At 38.4% G+C, this 22,577-nt stretch overlaps 1 protein-coding gene across 1 annotated transcript; it reads right to left on the bottom strand.

Annotated features, from left to right (window-relative positions):
* Positions 1-18,267: 18,267 nt before the first annotated feature.
* Positions 18,268-19,197, bottom strand: LOC149188980 (uncharacterized). Its single transcript, XM_089410095.1, has one exon. The coding sequence runs from the start codon at positions 19,195-19,197 to the stop codon at positions 18,268-18,270; it is 930 nt and encodes a 309-aa protein (XP_089266221.1).
* Positions 19,198-22,577: the final 3,380 nt, after the last annotated feature.

The raw sequence follows: 22,577 nt of genomic DNA, 5'->3' as shown, positions 1-22,577 counted from the left end.
GACACTTACAGTCACTATAGGAAAAACATATCATCATTTGATATATTGATTGATCTAGATTCTATAGGAAGGGGAATCTAGGTAGAATGTACCATATACGTGAGCTCCAGCTTGAATTACACAACCCCAATATCTCAATGCAGCATTAACATATATACAATTACTAAGGTCAGTTACAAGGTAACGTAAAAACTTTAGTGGGTCTGCAAATGCTTTTGATCCTTTCTATAACATGTTGTCAAGCTTCTCAAAATTAAGCAAATTGAGACAAACAAATAGCAAATGCGACATCCTTTGATCCTTGCAATGTAACTAAGTTGGTAGTTGGAATCATGATTGGCCTCTGGAAAATGCTCTTTCGACTAGTGAATTCAATACCAAAACTAAGGATTGTAAGAAGATCCATCCTTGAGTTCTCTTCACTCGTGAATGACTAATTAACTATAAGTATAGAATATCTACTTCTATTTGGCAATAAAACATATTCCTAGGAGATCTTTGATATGACCAATGAGGAAGTTTAATCTAGTTGCCATTGATAATATCACAATCATAAAACGAAGTGCAAATAGAACATTGCTTGCCCATCCATTCATTGTTCCATATCATTGCTATGAACACATATGCCTCACATTCATTACAGAACCCTCGCATTGTTATGACTACAATTCAATGACTTTTGTTGGTGCAATTAAAAACATTGTGTGATAGATGCAGCAAAAGGTGATAATGCCCCTATCATAGCACTAAAACTAAGGTATGCCATTGATAATCGTTAAGTAATACAACCCTATAATATCTTGAATACAGCTTGACTATGATGTAGAGAACACAATGAAAAAATCTTTGGGCCATATACCAATTGTTATGAGAATAAGAACACCCAATAAAGCTGGTGGATTTCTGGAAAAACTCAAAAATTTTAACTGTGTCATTTTGCCAAGAAAATGTTACAACGTCCCCAATCGAATAAATCATTCATGGGAGTTTAAACACCCTAAGTAGCTAGAAGCTTCCATCTTTGACCTACTTCTCCAATCCATGAATGCCTTGATAAGAATTTCTTCTAGGACTTCATCTTTCTCAACTTCTTTGGGGAAACTCTATGTCCCGCTCCTTATTACTCACATAATGAATATATGTTTCATCACCAATTCCCTACATCCAGAAGATTCTTTCAATGGTGCATGCAGAATTGTTGCTAAAGGACAGGTTAGATATGTGTTCAACAAAATAGCAGCAAATTCTTCATTAGCATGTATGCATAGTATCTTTTTTACAAATAATGAGGAAGACAAACCCTTCATTATGGCCTTCTCCTTAAGAATGTGTACGTCCAAGCTATGTTGTCTTTTGATTTGGAAACCTTTTGAGATGGGAGCGCGTTAAGAACAGCTAGCCCAGCGCGTAATGTTAAACCAAAGCTCAAAAACCTTCACTCCACTCGATGGCCATCTACCTTCACTCTGCAATGCAACGTAAGCCATGGCAGTCTACCTTTAGGGTTAGCTGGTTCTTGAAAGATGAAGTTTAGACTATTATTGTTTCAGTTATAACTAATTTTTGATTAACGGTAGCAAATATTTTAATCGTCTAACATCAAATCAAATGGATCATAATTTGACATGTAAAATAAGAGGGGAGTGAATTTAAGAGAAGAACGCCTTACGACATAAATATATTAAAAAAACTGAGAAGAAAAAAGAAAAAGAAAAAATATTTATTTAAAAAATAAGACTATGGAACACTACTCAAATGTAACTGAATGAAAATAGAAAAGAGGAAAAACATGTTGGACTTGGGATGTTAAACCTTGGACCCCTAACCTTCTAACTTCAACCCCAACTAATATATTCTCCCATTTATTATTGCACCACAAAATAATATAGGTTATTTGGCTGAGAGTGAGTGCTTCTAAAGTTCCCATGTGACGCAAGCAACCTTTGTTTAATCTCAGACCCCATGGAGTTTTAGCTACTCTTCCCCTTCTTGAGTGGTCTTTCCCTTATCTCCTCCACATTGACCTTAATGCTTCATAGATGATCGACCTCGATCCTCGATTTGAAACCCCAATACTCTCAACAATGCGCAATGGAAATCCATCACAAGGCTTTCAAGATTCAAGGGATTAGACAGTCTAAAGGTCACAGGGCCAATGAAAATGATCAGGGATGTAAAGTTTACGAGGTGGGCTATTGCAGTTTCACTTTGATGGGCCCACTGATATTATACCTAGAGTGGAAGAGCAAAGGTGGGAAGTGGTATTGGAAGGAGATTTTACACTGGCAGATTTAATCACGGGGAATAACCATGTCCCTTCTTTTTCATATCTTGTGGTCCATTTTACGTAGTAGGAATTCTTGTTTATTTGATCATAAACAGGCCAACGACAAGGGAAGTGATTATCAAAATAGTGGCACACTACAAAGAAATTGGACCGATAAAGGAAAACACTAAGAAAAGGATAATCAGGTACAAGGAAAAATGGAAGGAACTACCTATAGGTTTTTTCGATGGAGCATGCTTACATAGGAAATGTGGATGTGGTGCTTACACAGTACTTGCACTAGGAAAATATTATCATTTCTAGTGGGAGGGAGGAAAGAGCACTAATAGTAGGGAAAAAATCAATGCACTATGGGGCATCCTCATATGTTCCAGGTGGTTGGGATTGGAGCCACTTCATGTATTTAGAGACACAAAGGGCATAATTGACTGGGTAAAGGAACATTCTAATTTCAATCCTCCTATCCTCACAACTTGGATGAGATGTATTCACAATTTGGTAAGCTCTTTTCAATCAATTTCATTTGAACACATTTACAAGGAACAAAATTAGGTTGAAGATTTTCTATCCAAGAGAGGCATATCAAAGATACTTGGGAAATTCTTATTTGCAACATTTGTACAAGATACATTGAGGAATTATGGCAACATCGACTTCACTTAATAAGAGGTTTTTTATTTCTTTGTTTTTTTTATCCAATTATATGGGGTAATTTAAGTTTTTGAGACAGACGATATGTATTTAAACAGTGATAAAAAGTTATGGACTAGTTTTATACATATTTGTATGTTAATAACATGGTATACATAAAATGAATATGTCATTATAGTTATGTGATCATTTTTTACAGTTGGATAAATTTGTAACTATGGAAACATTAATCTTAGGCTGTGACATACAATGTATGACAAACTGATCATGATGATCTATGACATATGTACTCTCTTTTTATATAATCGAAAGAAAGTGTTTTTTTCTTCTCACAAAAAAAAAAGAAAAAAAAAAAGAACAAAACAAAACAAAACAAAACAACACGAAACAAAAAACAAAAAACAAAAAACAAAAAACAAAAAACAAAAAACAAAAAACAAAAAACAAAAAACAAAAAACAAAAAACAAAAAACAAAAAACAAAAAACAAAAAACAAAAAACAAAAAACAAAAAACAAAAAACAAAAAACAAAAAATCATGGGGATTTGTGAGGGTGTTATCATGGTTTTAAACCTTTATAGGTTTGCATAAACATGGGTGGTGGTGGCGAGTATGATGGACTAGCATGGGGCCAAATCAACGAATACAGATTCCCTTATGGTCTTGTCACAAATTCAAATCCAATTCCCAATTTCTACATGCCTCCACTCTAATTTCTTCTTTTTTGAAAGCTTGAACTCCAAATTTGACACTTCCACTCCAAATCTTCTTCCATGCTCAAATTATTGTGTATATTCGTCGATTCTATGGATCCAATGCATTGCATGATAATCCCATGGGACCACGAGTCCTCCAATATGGCTCTCCCTTCTCTTTAACTTGTTCTTTTCCTTTGTGGAAGACTTGAAATAAAAATTGACAACCTTCCACTTCTAGGATGATTATTAAAAAAATGCATCATCACTCTTCTAGGCCACAAGATGCAAAGGTAGAAGTCCACACACCTTTACTCACTACAAGGAATTTACATAGTATTAACTTAAGAATCAAAATACACAACACATGTAAAAGCACAAATTCAAAACCATTTAATTACTGTGAACTGTATATTTACAGAGAATTACACAACCTCTCTTTTCAAGATGTAAGGCTCTCATGCTCCCCTTCGAGTTAACTCCAAGATCCTATTCGACCTCTATCAGATTAACAGACTGACAGATCTCGTATTTCCTGTCCCTATTGAATTATTTGTCAGACCTACTCAGCTACATTTTTTTTATATATCTCAACCAGTTCTTGTCCCCCTACATATAATCCTCTAGTACTAGAAAAATTATCTATTACAAATGGGATTTGTTAACCTACAACTTCCCCAATTAAGCTACACATATCCCTCTCTCTAAAATCTTCATGATGCTTTGTACCTTTGACAATATGCCACATGGAAAAATGTGCCAGCTCATCAAAATTCCCCTAACAACCTAGATTCCTTCTAGAACTAGGATGCATGTATTTACATGAAAAATCTACAAATTTTATTTGAGGTAAATCTTTCCCCTTTGGAAAATTTCATGACCCCCTTAGTTCTAGTCAAAATGTTTGTCTAGGGGTTGATGCTCTTGCATCAGACTCCCTACATAAAATATTTCACGACTTCCTGGTCATCTGCCATAAATCAAATGAAGTCCTCCAATATCCCAAAATTTATGTTTTTGATGTCCACTAACTTTATTTCACTATTGTTCTACTGTTATCCCCAACCTTCGAGGATCCCATACTCTATTTTACTACTTCATTCCTCTTCCTTTGTCGTTTCAATTTCTTGCAATCACCCATACTCTGTAGCTCATTGTTTCCTCCACTTTCCTATGCCCTTTCATAGGTACCTTCAACCTCCACAATTCATCAATTTCAATGGCTAGCTTATTTCCTTGCTAGACCATACTATTGGTACTACATATTTGTAGCAGTACCTCTAAAAATTGCATGGCTTTAATTGTCATCTTATCATATAGTTCAACATTCTCCCTTATTAGACATCTTAAATATGTTTAAGAAACTTGATGGACTTCCCCATGGCTACTCTATGGAAGATATACTCCTATGTTTTGCAAATGGAATGAATCTATCACAACAATTGGTTTCTTTACCTTCAGTTAGGGGGTTGATTACTTGTGCTCCTTCATTGTTGTCCATTATACTACATCAAACCTCTCTCAAAATAGGTTCTTGCTCCATATCCCTTGGCTAAAACTGAAATAATATTCCAATTTCATGATACAAACTTGCCTCATCTTCCCTCTTCTCATATTCTTATTACAACACTTGATGTTCTTCAACTATAACATCCTCTACATCAACAATCTATGCACCATGAATTTGATAAAAAAATATCTAAATAACTAAATAATTTAAGCATATTTGCCTCTTTCTAAATCTTAACTGCATTATCCATGCATTTTTTTTCAAATTTGGGGTTGTTCAACGAGTGTTCTATAAAATGCAATTCTTTTTCAAAACTTAATAGGATGAAATTTAAAGGTTTTCCTTTCTCCTCATAAATCATTCCATCATTTTTTCCCTTTTGTAAGATCCTTTGATAGTTGTCCTTTGTCTTTACATGGCTATTTTCACAAGCCACTTTCTTCCTGTTTTCTACCATGGTTGTCTTTATTAATTTTTTGTAGGATTCCCTTTGATAGTTTTAATGATATTTTATTCTTCTTACCTGTGCTTTTTTGAAGCTACTTCTGTACTTTCTTCCTTATTTAGGACAATCTTTAAGGATTTTCTACCATTTGTTGAATTCTCCTAATCTTGGATTCCTTTCTCTTTAATCTTCCTTCCTTGAAATTCCTCTCGCTTTAGTGTGCCCTTGGATGTGTTTTCTACCTCATCTAATACTATCTTCTTCCTCGCTTTAGGAATTTGACCTTTGTTCTTTTCTCTTTGAATATTTTCTTATTTCATACAACTTTGTAAAGCATTTATTTCCTCATCAATTCTAAAGCTGCATTTTTCCCTATAGATTTCCCTTGAATCATGCCTTTGACTTTCCAAAAGATACTTAATTCCTATTAGGACACATTTTGGATTACGTATGCTAAGACTCTTTTCTTACATAGTTGATTATTCAAAAGCAGTGTTGGTAGCTTGTACAATCATCTCCACATGTATAATTTCAAAAATACACAATGTACGTGAATGCTTCCTCCATTGCCACTTAATGGGAGATAGAATTCCATCTCCTTGAATTTCTATTTCCTTATTATATTCCAAGAAAATTTACTCATGCTTCAACATTGTATATATGGTTACCTAAATTCCTCATGCTTCAAAAATGTATATGGTTGGTCATCATTATTTAAACCTCTTATTGGAACTTTTCTCAATTGAAAGTTTTGCTCTTTGTTTGCATAACCTCGTACTTACTTGATGCTCCCATGATCTTGTACCATTAATTCACTAGATCTAATTCATTGGAGTAGTCTTCATCAACCTCATTTCCTTGTATAACTATGTATTTTTCCTCAAATACAATCCATTGCTCCCAACGTGTCAACATACTTTTATATTCATCCGATAAATTTTATCTACTAAAGGTAAATTCATTATCTTAGTATCTTTAGATTCCTTTCTTGTATGTCCATCATGAATTACATTAACTTTTTCCTTCACAAATCCATTTCCTTTCATGTCATTTACTAAGTCATTCTCTTTTTCCTTTGTGATAACTTTTAATAACTTCACACCTTCATGATCTCCAAAACCTACATTCACACAAAAAAATCAGTTTTAAAAATACAAGGCTCTCTAGCGTCATTTGGTGCCTTTATCATTAGCGCCTCATGCTATATTGAAATTTTCACATAGTCCTTGATACTCTAAATAGGTCTCTTATCAACATATCCATCTCCATCTTCTCCAAGGAATGATCCTTGTTCTGGTTCACAATGGTGAATTCTCTCCTCCTCATACTCAACTATTATGAGTTCTTCATTTCTCAACTTAGTGCTTAAAGGTGACTCAACTTATTTCCCAAATTCCTTGCATATAGCTACCTAACAATCAACTAGATATTTTTATTTAGATCCCATCCACATCTCTGGTCTTTATTCTTTATCTCTTGTAGTAGAATTTTCACCACATTGATTCTTTCATTCTTTATCTCTTGTAGCAACATTTTCACCACATTGAGTCTTTGTTTTAACTTAGCTAATTCTCATTAAAAATCCTCATCACTCATCTTCATGTGACTTCTATAAACCCTCAATGTGACTATTCATGCTCATCTCCTCCTCCTCCTATATGATCTTCTCCATGCTTAATTGTGAGATGCAAGCAAGCCTTCACAAGATACCTCACCAAGTTTTTGTCCTTTAGACTTGGTATTTTGATATCACTTGTTCTCTCCTCTAAAACCTCTCATTCTTTCTCTGCTCTTCTAGCATCTACACTCTACTCACCCTTCTTTAGAAATTCTCCTATTCTCTTCAATCCTCTTGAGAAATTCCTCTATTCTCCTCTTTCCAACCTCAGCTGGAAGTCCTTCCCTCTATGACATATTTTTTTTTGCAAGGATTCTATACATAATTATCTCTCCCTCTATTGTTACCTACAACCACCATTTTCTTTGGCTAGATTAAAATAAAAACATAAAACTAGCTACCCGCCTAGCCTCATCACATTGAGGTTTTAAAAACTCATGCATTCATTGCTTCAATATGCTCTAACAGTCTCTAGAAATTTTCCTAGCTCTACTTCATGGCTGGAAATTTATTCAATCTACATTAGATCTTGTAGCTCTATACTAAAGTCTCTCATCTATTTCCTAGAGTCTTCATTGTATTGTTCTGAGTATTCTCTCTATGTTCCTCCCTATTATATCAACCACTAAATGTCCTATGTTTCTCTCAATTTCTCCAAGAAGTCCCTTTAAGTCTCCTTGATTGCTGCAAATCTCCTATAACACAACACTTTCCTTTTTTTCTCAATACCAACGAGCGAATAATACAACTCTGATACCACTTGAAGCAACCAACCTTTATTTGGTCTCAAACCCTTGGATTTTCAACTACACTTCCCCTTCTCAAGTGGTTTATTCCTTCTCTCCTCCACATTAGCCTTAATGCTTCTTAGATACTCAACCTTGCTTTTCATTTCTAAACCCTAATACTCTCAACAATGTGCAATGGAATTCTATCACCAGGCTTTCCGGCTTTAAGAGAGTACATGGTTTGAAGGTTGTAGGGCCAATGACTATAGAAACCCCTAACTGATTTTCCATGTAAACAAAATAAGACCAAGTTCATGGGACACGCATTCCATGTTGAATGTTGGGAAAAATAGTGATGGGTATCATTGGTGATTAACTAATGGCTATGGAAATTGGAAAAGGCAGTAGCAAATACAAAGAGGTAATAATTGGCATTTTATTTATGAAGTAAAGGAAAATAGGAGAAGAGACATGAATTTGCATGCTAAGAAAATTAGAGGAAAAATGAAGGAAAATGAAGAAAATAGAGACCTCAATGATTAAAAGGATTTTGAGGATCATTTCACATCTTTTTTTAGTTGAATCTTTTGTAAGTTTATCTTTTCTCTCTCATACTCTTGCAGACTTAGAGCTTTCTTGGTGTTAGGCTCCTATAATACTAGTGTATTCCATTTTATTATTCTCATTTTAGCCCCTTATTGTTATTGTTTTGCCCATGTTGTCCCCATATTATTATTATTGTGACCCATAGAAGCCCACTATTGTTATTGTTGTGCCCTTACATTATTATTGTTATGTCGGCTTTGACTATATTGTGACCCCTTAGACTCCTATATATAGAAAGGAGGCCTTATCATTTGTATCATCCAAGAATTATTCATTTGTGTAATGTAAAGGAGCTTTCCCCCTTGAAGAGTCTAATTTTGAAGTTGTTTCTCTATCTTTTCTTCTATTTTGTGAGCTGGTTGCATAACAATTGGTATCAAAGCTTTGGATTCTAGGGTTCCACTGCTTCAAACAGGTCATCGCGGAAGTTTCGCTATAACCTATTTTCTACGACATTTCAGAAGATAAAATTAAAACCCATTTGATCCAAAATATTGATGAACCTTGGGTATAAATTTCAGATCTTGTCTCCCTATATTTTCAAAGATATGATCCAAGGAATTTAGGGTTTTTGCAGGCTCCCGAATTATATTGCAAACCGGTCACCTGGGAAAAAACTTCATAAAGTTCTCTATGAGCATTAGATTTAAATTTTGTAAAAACTTAAAGAAAGAGGATGGACTGTAGTTTTTTGGGTATCGGTTTCAAGTCCGAATGTCAAAAATGTGACATGTGGCACTTCATAAAAGTTCTCTCTACTGAACTAGTCTATAACCAAGTCATTGTGAGAGATTTGGAATAACTCTTTCTCGGAGAATCCAATCTTGATAAGACTTGTGTGGTTGGAAAGAGGACTTAGAGGGCTACCACATGATGAAATTACAGACCTTGGAGACCCATAACTACACATATACAACCGATTCAATATCAAGCTCCTACAAAGCCAAAAAAGGTGTGTAGTCTTTTTAAAATTTTGCATAAGTTTGGTTTGAAAAATTAGTTTGTAGGAATTCAAAGTACATAGTGAAGCATAATTATAATTAATTGATGCCCCGAAGAAAGAAAATGGAAACACCTAGTAAGAAACCTGAAATCTCTAAAATGACTCATGAAGAAGAGGAAGAAATGCAACATGATATATCAAAATTATGAGACCAAGTGCAACAAATTTCACTCTCACAAAATGTAACAGAAGTTGATGGATGGTTTAAAGAAAGACGTGGAAGCTAATATGGATGGTTTAAAGAATGTATTGGAAGCTAATATGAACGGCGTGGAAGCTAAGATGGATGGCATAGAAGCTAAGATGGATGGTATAGAAGCAAAACTTAAAGACAACATGGAAGATTTGAAGATAGATTTGACAAAGTTGCTACAAGAAATGCTTACTAATGGCGAAAGGGTAGTAAAGGAAACTCATGATGAGAATAAACTATATGTTATTCATGATTTCATAGACTCTAACATTGGATTGAAGACCCACCATGTTCCAAAGATCGATATGAGGAAGTTTGATGGCAAGGAGCTCGTAACATGGATACTACAGAGCGAGCAATATTTCGATCTCCATAATGTGCAAAACACACAATAGGTATGCATTGAAACTTTATATTTGGAACCCAATCAGTTTGTATGGTATCGATGGCTTTTCTCTCATAAACAAATTGTCACTTCGGCAATTTTTACGGAATAAATGATAGAACATTATGAGGATACAAAAAGCAACACCTTTTTTAGCCAATTGATAAATCTCAAACAAAAAGGTTCAATGGTGGAGCACATTGAGGACTTCCAAAAATTGAATATAAGGGTAAAAGATATGCCAGGGGAGCATAAGATTGATGTGTTCATAGGGAAATTAAAGGATAACATCCGACATGAGGTTCGCATTTGGGAACCTGATTCATTAGAGAAGGCATTCAGGTTGGCAAAGTAAAATTGAAATCAAAATTATGGCAACAAGGAACCCTACCAATAACAACTATAAACATGGAAGTGTTGTTTCCCCTAGCCTTGCACAACCTACAAGGTTGACACCACAACAATTGGAAGAAAAAAGAGAAAAAGGGTTTTGTTACAGTTTTGACAGAAAATGCACTAAAGGTCACAAGTGTGCTGAGAAGAAATTATTTTGCATAGATTGTGAAGAGGAAGAAGAAAAGGAACAAGAAACATCAAAAGAAGAGGATACACACCAGGAACAAAGCCTAGAGAAAGAAGAAATGAATTCGACCATATCTTGTAATCCATTGGTCGGAATAACCACTCCTCAAACTATCAAGATAGAAGGACATATCAAGAAGAAAAAGGTAATAATTTTGATTGATTCAGGCAGTACCCATAATTTTATTCATTGTAAGATACAGAAGGAATTGAATTGCTTCCTATATTAAGCACCAGAGTGTCAAGTGATGGTTGCAAACGGAAGAACCATAAATTTCTCTAGAGAGTGTCGTAATATCAAGCTATCCCTGGGAGAATATGTGTTGAATAGTCCAATTCTTTCCATTCCAATGGGTGGTGCTGATGTTGTACTAAGAGTCCAATGGCTACAATCTTTGGGTACGATAGCTTTTAAATTTCAAGAAATTTTCTTGAAAAAAATTCAAAAGGAAAGGAAGTTGAATTAAGGGGTATTGTAGGGAAACCAGGAAAGATAATCAACTCTAACGACATGAAAAATCTTCTAAAGAAGTAACAATGTGGCGTAATTTCACAATTATGTTCGCTAGAGGTTCCCATGCTGAAATAATATATTTCTCCAGATCTTGAAAAAGCCTTGGACAATCATTCCAAGGTATTTTAGACTCCCAAAGGCCTCCCATCTATTCGTGATCATGATCATGCTATTCATTTGATTCTAGGAAGTGTTCCTCCAAACATTAGGCCTTATAGATATCCCTATGCCCAAAAGAGTTGAATTGAACGTATGGTTGCAGAAATGCTAGAGGCTGGTATAATTCAACCTAGTGAAAGTTATTTGTCTGCTCTAGTAGTATTGGCACACAAGAAGGATGGATCATGGCGCATGTGTCTGGATTATAGGGAGCTAAACAAGCTCACTATTAAAGATAAATTTACCATTCCTTGCATTGATGAATTATTGGATGAATTGCATGGAGCAATTCATGTCACCAAGTTGGACCTTCATTTAGGATATCATCAAATTAGAATGAAGACTAAAGACATTCTGAAAACAACATTTAGAACTCATGAGGGTCATTATGAATTTTTGGTCATGTCTTTTGGCCTTACCAATGCACCTTCTACATTTCAAAGTTTGATGAATTCCATTTTCAAACCCTTCCTTAGAAACTTTTTGTTAGTATTTTTTGATGATATAATAATCTACAACAAGTCTTAGAAGGATCATGTTCAACATGTTGATAGAGTGCTCAAAATATTGGAGGAAAAACAATTATATGCAAAAACCTCCAAATGTTTATTTGGAGTACAAGAGGTGGAATATTTGGGTCATATTGTATCTCATGAAGGTGTTAAGGTAGACCCCAGAAAAATTAAAGCCATTAAGGAATGGAAAATCCCCACATCCATAAAGAATATGTGAGGATTTCTCAGGTTGATAGGGTATTATCGCAAGTTTGTCAAGAATTATGGGAGAATAGCAGCACCTATAACAAAATTATTGAAGAAAGATGCATTTTATTGGATTCTAGAAGCAATGAAATCCTTTGAACATCTTAAAGAGGCAATGTGCCAAGCACCAGTCTTAGTTATGCCAGACTTCACAAAAACCTTTATTGTGGAATGTGATGCCTCATGAAATGGAATTTGTGTTGTTTTAATGTAAGAAGAAAGACCCATTGCTTTTGAAAGTCATAAAATCAAAGGAAAGTATTTACACAAAGCTATTTATGAGAAGGAAATGTTGGTAATACTACATGCACTTAGGATATGGCGACCTTACCTAATGGGAAGACACTTCAAGGTAAAAATAGATCATGATAGTCTTAAATAATTTTTAGAACAAATATTATCTTCAGGACAACATAAAAAATGGGTCACAAATATGTTGGGTTATGACTTTGAAATCATCTACAAAAAAGGAAAGAAAAGTGGTGTTCTAGATGCACTCTCAAGAAAGGATGAGGATGTGGAAGCATTTCTTTGCGCCATTTCTATTATCCAACCAAATTGGATAAACAAAGCAAGGGATGAAGGGAATAATGACGAAGAAGTGTGGACACTCATTAAAAAGTTACAACAAGACCCTAGTACACCTGATACATTTATATGGAAAAAGGATTCGTTATGGTACAAAGATCACTTATACCTCTGTAAGGATTCCCAACTCAAACAAAATATTCTTATGGAATTGCACACCTCTCCCTTAGGAGGGCACTCAGGATTTTTAAAAACTTACCACAAGGTTAAGAAGGAATTTTTTTGGGAAGGCCTTAAATCTGATATTCAAAAGTTTGTGGCAGAATGTTTGGTTTGCCAACAAAATAAAGTTTAAACAATTAAGACCCCAGGTCTATTACAACCTTTATCCATTCCAAGTCAACGTTGAGAGGAGGTTTCAATAGATTTTATCACAGGTTCACTCGAGTCTGAAGGAAAGAGTGTCATCATGGTGGTAGTTGATTGACTTACCAAGTATGCACACTTTTGTGCATTATCTCATCCATTTAAATCCAGTACAGTTGCTACTGCATTTTTGGAAACAATTCAAAATCTACATGAAAACCCAAAGATTATTGTAAGCGACAAAGATCCCATTTTAACTGGAATTTTTTGGACAAAATTATTTTCTTGTCTCGATGCTTAGTTAGCTCATAGCTCATCGTATCATCCTCAATCTAATGGGAAAACTAAGACAGTGAACAAATGTTTGGAAGGATATCTCTGTTGCTTTGTATCTGATAAACAGATACAATGGGTCAAATGCTTGCCTCTAGTTAAATGGCGGTATAACACTTCCTTCATAATACAGCAAAAATGACCCCATTTATGGAACTTTATGGATATCATCCAATGTTTGTTTTTTTTTTCCTGCGTAAAGGCTACTTCTATTAAAAAAGAGAAAAATATATGTACAAAGAGGTCAAGACCTCAGAGGGGGCTGAAGCCATCCCTCAACCAGATATCCTGATACACATAAACCCCTTTGACAACCATCCCGGGATTGAGAAAACTTAAGACATATTTTAAAAATCCCTTACAGACAAAAGTGTGAACCAGAGTTGTGATTATCACTGCAGTACTATCGATGACTATGGCTTTGCTGATAATCATTCTGCCTTGATAGCCATATACAAAAATTGACAAAAACAATAGCTTTCTGAGCCATGACCTGATACAATTCATAAGACTATAATGGCGAGTATCATTACCAAACCAAGAGTTGAAACAAAACAGAATTACCATTATCCGGAGAAGCATAGTAGAAAGATGAAAAGACCAGAAGAGAGACTGCCAGCAGTGGGCATTGTACCAAATTCATCAAACATGTTTTCGAGAGTCCAGAGCATCCCTTTCCACTTGGCTAGGAGAGCCCTTCCACGTGACAACTGCGATGTCTTGATCTCCCATGTCGCCGCCACCTGTAGGAGTTTCCAAATTCAGAATTCCACCAGGAGGATGCTCCGGCTCGACTGCAAGCAAATTGCGCTGTGTAGAGTCCACTAGAGGCTGAGGAGCTTCGGGCGCATTCCCCTCTTCCTGCATGTTGTCACCATTGAACACGACACCAGCCACATCTCCCTGAAGAACGCTATCGTCCTGAGACTGAGACGTAGTGGTATGAACAGAGCTGCTAGGCTTATCCTCCTCCTCAGCTAGGATCACTGTAATACTGGCTGACAGAACGGGTTTATTGAGCCTACTGTGGAATTTGAAACGGGTGGTTTGGAAGGAATTGTGCGGGAAGGGCCTGCCATGATCAGAAGGCGGAGAGGACGGGGAGGCTGAGGCCAGTGGAACTATATTCTGGGGGGCAGACTGAGAGGCGCGACCACGATTGCCAGTGGTGCCTCCACGGCGAGAAACACCACGACGTCGCACCATTTTCGAACTAACAGAGAGACCTGGGAAGGGAATTAAGCAGGACCAGATGGGATAGGGCCGAGAGTAGGCGAACCAGGCCGAAACCATATACCAGATGAGCTCCCAAGCGGCCAGAACGAAGCAGGGGTGCGGGAAAAAAAGCAGACGGACATGGAAGGAGCCGAGGAGAGCGATAGCATAAACCAGAAGCTGAGCCATGGATAAATCAACCTGCGCGGGCTCTCGAGCTGGGTGCGCATTCATTGTCGAATGCCTGACCATTATTCTGTACCCCTTGGCATTCATTTCAATTGCGGTGGGTTTATGGGATCTGCGCCAGAGTGCCAGGTGCAGGGACAGCTGCCGGCGGGGAGTAACTCCGTCTTAAATGAACCTTGATGACACCCGCATCTGGGTGTGTATCTTCTTCTTGGTTCATATCATTCTTCACAATGTTATGGAAATTTAAGAGCTGATCCTCTGAGGCAATGCTGGAGAGTGAACTTGCAAAGAAATCTAACCCACATTCCACTCCTATATTAGCTAGAAAATCAACCAGCTTGTTTCCTTCCCGCCTAGTGTGTTTGAATGAAATTGCTCTGTGTTGAGAAAGCCATTTGTCAATTAGCTCAAGTATTTGAGCCATCTCAAACTGCTGCTAACCTTGTGTGTGGGAGTACCCTGCATGATTTTTGTAACCATGTTTATGATGATTTGCGAGTCCCCTTCAATGATGAGTGGGAAAAAACCTCTGTCCCGAGCTAAGATGAGACCTCACGATAATCCTTCCAGTTCCGCTGAGTTGTTAGAGTCCCAACCTTTTGAGCTGAGAAAGAGCAGTAAAGGTGTACCGTGATGATCTCTGAAGACTCCCCCAAATCTTGCTTTTCCTGGATTACCCTTTGAGGCTCCGTCAAAATTGAGTTGGATCATGTTGCTGGGTGGTGGAATCCATCTTGTCGGGTTTTGGTTACTCAGAGTAGGATTGCCTTTAAATGTATGCTTTTGATTCAGATGAATATTCCAGTTGGCCCAGATGGATTGTTCCTGCGGCAGCACTGGAAAATCTTCTTGGGACTAGGGCTTAATGGATAGAGTTTCTTTAATGTTCTGGTGTAGCCTAGTCCAGATCTGCTCTATAGACATGGATTGGTTCTTGAAAACCCTGCGATTCCGCTCTTTCCAGATGTTCCACATCAGTAGACCACGAAAAAGCTACCAAAGGGTGTTGAGGAGTTTGCTTTGGTAGGGGGCTTGGCTCCAGTTACGAACAGTAGCTTTAATATCCCCATGCACTCTGCCTTCTTTTTGGCATCGAAAGCTAACCTTTTCCCACAGATTTCGTCCTATTTGACAAGTCTACATTAGATGTAAAGCTGATTCCTCTGCTTACTTGTAGTTGAGAAATATAGATGGGCCATAAAAATTCCTTTTTTCTGAGGTTATCCCAAGTGAGAATATTATTGTGACATAGGAGCCAAAGAAAAGTGGACACCTTCGGCCAGTTAGAGGAATCCCAGATTTTATTCCATAAGACATCTTTGATTATCTGGTCCTTGATGATTACATTGTATGCTTCCCTTGTGGTAAAAGTGCCCTTCTCTTCATATCCCCATCTTAGAATGTCCATTCCTTCTGAGGAGAGGATTTGCCTTTTTTGTAATTCGGAGGAGAGAGAGATCTGAGCTTGCTCAGAGCCATGCATTAGTATCTTCTTAGCCTCAATCCATCGTCTGTGCCCCTGTGTGGAAGAAAGGTCCCAGAATTGACTAACCTTATCTACCACATGCATATCTTGCTCTAGTAAGTGAAGGTTAGAGAGAATGTCCTTGATCTTTGGGAGCTGCTGCCAGGAGTCCTCCCAAAACCTGGCTGTATTGCCATTCTTAATTTCCCAGAAGCTATGCTGTTGTATTAGTTTCCTATGTTGAATGGCTGAGTTCCAAATCACTGAACCTATACTTACCTCTTACATTCAAATTCTTTCTTCGATAGGGCTATTGTTTGCATATTTTGCTGTCCATAGGGAGGCCCAAGGAGTGTCGGGTTTTGAGAGCCATCTCCACCAAATTTTAGCTCCCATGACTTCATTATTGTGCCCCGGATCCCTTAGACCAATACCGCTAGCCTTCTTTGGAAGACATACATTGTCCCATTTGACCAGAGCCCACTTTCGATTGGGACCTGAGTTGCCCCATAAAAAATTACGCTGGAGCTTCTTTATATCCTTGAGCACCCATTTGGGAGCTGCTAGAATTGAGAAGAGATACAGAGGCATGGAGTGAAGAATAGCTTTAATGAGAACAAGTCTGCTGGCCATGTTAAGAGCCCTGTGAGTCCAAAGGAAGAGCCGCGCTTCTAGCTTTTCTAGCAGGATTTTCCAAGAGGAATGCTTGAGGGCCGAGGCCATTAAGGGCGCTCCAAGGTATTTAGAAGGAAGAGACGCTATGGTAAAACCAAGAATGTGGGCTATGGCCTTTTGGGTGGGGACCAGGGTATTGAAGAAAAAGATTTGAGATTTGACACGATTAATAAGGGCTCCTGAAGCTTCAGAGAAGTTCGATAGGAGGGCTTTGAGAAGGCGTGCTTCCTGAACAAAAGGATGGCCAAAGAGCATGTTATCGTCTACAAATTGCTAATGAGAGTAAGTGGAAGAATTGAAAAAGGATAAGCCCTTGAGCCGCTGGGAGTGCAGAGCAGATTTGATGCTTCTACCCAATCCTTCTGCCATAATAACAAAAAGGAAAGGTGAGAGGGGATCTCCCTGCCTGATACCCCTGGAGGGACGGAAAGTGGGCGAAGGGATACCATTGATAAGCACAGAAAAGAACGAGGAAGATAATAAACTCACAACCCATCTAACCCAAGAAGGGGCAAAGCCAAAGGCATTTAAAATTTTTTGAATGTAAACCCAGCTTAAGCTATCAAAAGCTTTGGATAAATCAATTTTAAGCATCATACCTGGTTTTTTTTATTGCTTCAAAGAGTGGATTATTTCATGAGTTAAAATAATACCATCCGTAATCTGTCGGCCTTCTACATAACCAGATTTCTCTGGCGAAATAATGGGAGGGAGCAATGGTTTCAATTTGGTAGCTATAACTTTTGAGACAATCTTATAGATGATGTTGCAGAGAGAAATCGGTCTGTACTTGTCTGGAGTATTAGATTCCTCTTCCTTGGGGATAAAAGCAATGAAGGTCACATTCAGCCCTGGGTACATCCATCTTAAAGTGCGCCATTCTTCTACAACTTGCCAAACCTCCATTTTGATTAGATCCCAGAAGTTGTGAAAAAAGTTGGAGGTGAATCCATCTGGACCCGGTGCTTTTCCTGCTTTCAACTGACGCACAACATTCTCGACTTCCTGAAGGCTTGTGGGCCGAAAAAGGAGAAGATTATGCTCCTCTATAATTAATTTGGGAATGTTCCTAAGAACTTTGTCAATAGCAGGCGTTCTATCTATGTTGGGCTCTTGATGGGCTTGTTTGAAGTACCTGAGAAACTCGTCTTCAATGCCTTCATGCATCTCAATCCTAGCTCCCTGCTCATTTTTGATGTGGGAAATGTAGTTGTTCATTCTGCGCTGCACTGTGGTTATGTGAAAGAATTTTGTGTTTTTTTCCCCGTCTTTTAACCACTTTACTCTTGATTTCTGCTGCCAAAGTGTTTCCTCCTATTTTGCTCTGGCTAGGATTTGGGCTTCAAGAGTTTGTTCCTATTTTGCTAGGTCCTCAGAGCGTCCTTCGATTATGATCCTCTGCTGGACATTCTTCATTTCTTGATTCAGGGCTTCCTGTGCCTGAAAAATATTGCCGAAAGAGGTATGATTCCAGTGCTTGATTTCACCTTTAAGGTGCTTTAGTTTCTGCTGGAATATAGACATCTTAGAGCCATTAGAGGGATTAAAATTGAGCCATGTTGATCTAACTAATTCATTGAAATCCGGATGGGTTAACCAAAAAGCTTCAAACCGGAAAGGACGCCGAATGCTGTTGCCTGGTCGATTCCATTGCAGAGCTATTGGCCAGTGATCAGAGCCCGATATTGGAAGGATGGAAGCAATGAATTCTCCCCCCAGGTGAATTGCATTGTCTGATAGTAGAAATCTATCAAGACGTGAAGCTATCTGTTGCGATCCTTCTCTTTTGTTGTTCCATGTGAACATGCCATTATTTGAGGGTAGATCTATCAACCAATTATTCTGTATGAAATCCTTTAGAATGTTCCCATCTCTGTTGCTTCTGTTTCTACCTCCCTGCTTTTCTTCCAGTCTTGCGATCATGTTAAAGTCACCTCCAGATATCCATAGTGGGTGCAACCTGTTTGAGTTGAGCTCCGATAAGGTGTCCAGGATTTCAGCTTTGTGTATAGTTTCCTGAGGGAAATACACATTAGTCATGTGGCCGTGGATGTTGGTGCCGATTATGTGAAATATTGCTTGGATGAAGTTCTTGTTTGCATGTATACTGTCAAGTTGAATTACTCGCGCATCCCAGAGAACTGCCAGTCCTCCCGACGCCCCTTGAGCATCAACAGCTGTTACCAGCCCTCCTGGCCAAGCTTTTGCTGCTATTTTTTCCAAAACTGTCGAGTTACATTTTGTTTCTTGCAGAAAGAGGATATTAGGTTTTTCCTGCATAAGCATGTTTTTTAGAAGCCTGCCTTTCCTTGGGCTATTGAGCCCCCTAATGTTCCATGATATCAACTTCATTGAGAAGGGTTGGGGTTGATGTTGAAATACTTGGTCAGCTTGGCATATCTGCCTGACTCAACTAACACTTCGCCTATCTTGATAGTTCTTTCGAGAGTGGTTTTCCTTCCTCGCTTTTTACTGTCTTTGGTGATGAACTTTCCATCCCATTGACTACCAATCTGGACTCCTAGAGAGTATTTTTTTTGTGCGCGATTGAGGACCTCCACCAGGTTGTCCACTTGCCGATCTGGGATTTTATCAAAGTTTCTTGTTTTGCATGCTTGCTCTAGTCCTAGAATGTCCAGTTCACCAATATCTATATTCTCAGGGTCTTCCTCCATGAGTTGGGGCTCTTGATAGTCTTCAGCTGTTTCCTCCACTGCCTTTGAGCTGGGTGCTGGATTGTCGACTTCCATTCCTTGGAAGCTCCAGGCTGGGAGCTTGGTTTGGGTGTGAGGGGTCGATTTGCTGAACAAGCTTCCCCCTGGCTGCGGTGAAACCCCAGCTTGCTTTTCTTTGCTGGTTTCCTTGTCATTTAGAGGTAGGTTTTCAGGTTCTTGAATATCATCACTGGCCAGAGCAGCAAAGCTATTGCTCGTTGAGGGTTTTGACAAGTTAGCTGGGTTGGTCCTGGTATTGGCTGTCGATTTCTTATGACCTCTTCTGCGATTTACCACTTTGGTAAACCCATCAGGAGCAGGATTGTCTGAGTCCATTTGAGAAGGGGGCTTTCTGTTCAGAGGACAATCTCTGTAGAGGTGACCTAGATCATGGCATTTCCTGCATCTAAACGGTACATGCTCATAATCTATCAGCTGTATCCACTCAATATCATCATGGAAAAGACTTACCGTATCTGGCAGGGCTTGCTTGAGGTCCATGTAGACACAGATCCGGGCATATGATGTGTATCTGCATAATTTTGTTTCCTCTGCTACTTTGATAAATTCGCCCAGAGCATTTCCGATCTCTTGTAGGGAATCTTCCTCCCAGTATTCCCAAGGGAGCGAATACAGCCTTATCCAGACAGGAGCACAACTGAGATCTTCCTTATCCAGATTGAAGCGTTCAACCCACCCTTTGAGATATAGGCCTGCGGAGTTAAAGAAGTACGGGCCTCCGTCCAGAACCCTGTTACGATCTTCCAAGCAGTTAAACACAGCCGTAAAAAAACCTTTTGGCCCTAGTTGCAGAGTGATGTGACCCTTTGGATTCCATTTGGAATTTATCCAGCCCCTTAGCGCTTTCTCAGTCGGCCAAAGTCCAATAAACTTGCCTATCAACGCGTGATCCCTCATGAACTGTATTCTGGCATTGATTCGGTGACTAGGAAATTCCACTTTTGGCCTGTGAGTGGCCACTGGCCTGCATGTGGATGAGCTCGCTTTGGGCTTGTCCTTCTGAGCTTGTTCATTGTTCTGATGCTCGCTGCTGTCCGTGTTGTCCTCATTCTGCCTCTCTTCCTTGTCATTATCCCCAACTTGCTGCTTTTGGCTATCGTCCTTTGGGGGAGGCGCATCGCCCTCCCCCTGAGGGGGCTGCATGGTTCCTCCGATCGCTTGCAGGAAACCAAGACCGCAGATCTGCCCAGGGTCTGTCAAGGCTGAACTTTGTCAGGGGTAGCCTGCCATAGCAGGGGTTGCAGAAACCCTAGGTCGAGCAAAGCCGTGTTCACACCAACTTCAATCTCAAATATGTCTCAAGTTATTATCTATCATCCAATGTTCATTAGATCATATTTAAGAGAAAATTAAAAGGTTCAAGAATTGGAAGATCACATTGAGCATCAACATAAGTTCTCCAACTCTTAAAGGATAACCTCACTTTGGCACAAAATAGAATGAAACAACAAGCAGATCAACATCGCAGTGAAAGAACTTTTGATGTAGGTGACTGGGTATTTCTACGGCTACAACCATACAAACAAATGTCCCTCAAGCAATCTAATAAGGATAATAAAGTATCACCAAAGTATTATGGTCCGTACAAGGTGTTGCAAAAGATTAGTACTATGGCATACAAATTGGAGCTTCCTACAACTTCATGAGTGCACCCAGTTTTCCATATTTCATGCTTAAAGAAGGTCATAGGTGGCAAACTCCCAGTTAAAACAATATTTCCCAAACTTGAAAAGGAAGGAAAAATCATATTGGAACCTGAAGTAGTCACATAAACAAGAAATCGATCAATTTCAGAGTATCTCATCAAGTGGAAGAACTTACCCGCTGAAGATTCCACATGGGAGGATGAGGATTTTATACAGAAACATTGAGAACTACTCAAGCATTGAGGACAACACTTTTATGAAGGAGAGGGGCATGTTAGGCCCCTATAATACTAGTGTATTCCCTTATTATTATTGTCATTGTAGCCCCTTATTGTTATTGTTGTGGCCATGTCGTCCCCATATTGTTATTATTGTACCACATAGAAGCCCACTATTGTTATTGTTGTGCCCTTACATTATTATTGTTATGTTGTATTTGACTATATTGTGATCCCTTAGACTCTTATATATAGAAAGGAGTTCTTGTCATTTGTATCATCCAAGAATTGTTCATTTGTGTAATGTAAAGGAGGTTTCCCCCTCAAAGAGGTTGATTTTGAAGTCGTTTATCTATCTTTTCTTCTATTTTGTGAGTTGGTTTCATAACACTTGGAGCATGCTTGGATCACTTTAATATTCACTTGGATTTGGAGAAAGAAGGAAAAGGAAAGCAAGAAAGTGTAAGGGAACAATTGGATCAAGAGCTATAGCTAGATTTCTTTGCATGTAAGAAGTTGCATGTGTGTTTTCCTTGTTGATTTCTGGATGCAAGGTATATGTAAGTTATTTTTTGGTTATGTGTTGTCATTAACATGGATATTTTCCTAGAGTGACAGTGGTTTAGCCTTACCTTGCCATTTCCTAGATAGTTATGGTGTTGTGGTTTTTTCCTCTTTGTTATTTTTCTAATTAGTGCTCATGTTCCTTATGGTTGTAGTTTGGAAAAAATGCTCTAGAAGCCTTGGAACAACTTGGGTTGAGTTATCAGTCCTGGAGCCTAGGTCAGGATAAATGATTTGGAGCCCTTCGTGGGTTGAGTTACTACTCCTTGGAGCCAAGTTGGGAAAATTCTCTGGAGCCCTAAAAGGTTGTGGGTTAAATTACTGGTTCCTGGAGCCCTGGACAACTTGGGTAGAGACTGGTTTATGTTAGTGATGTCCAACGTAGTGGTGGAAACATTGTGGTTGAGGGTTGAGGTGGTTTGGCCTCTGGAATACGTTATTGGTTTTTTCTTTGTTTTTTCCATGATATCACACATTCATGCTTGGAATATGTCACAAGGGTG

The sequence above is a fragment of the Pinus tabuliformis genome, chromosome 3_1 (assembly GCF_031772625.1).
Source record: "Pinus tabuliformis cultivar Carrire ecotype Pingquan chromosome 3_1, CPIR1, whole genome shotgun sequence".
NCBI lineage: Eukaryota > Viridiplantae > Streptophyta > Pinopsida > Pinales > Pinaceae > Pinus > Pinus tabuliformis.
This window is presented reverse-complemented; position numbering and strand designations above follow the sequence as displayed.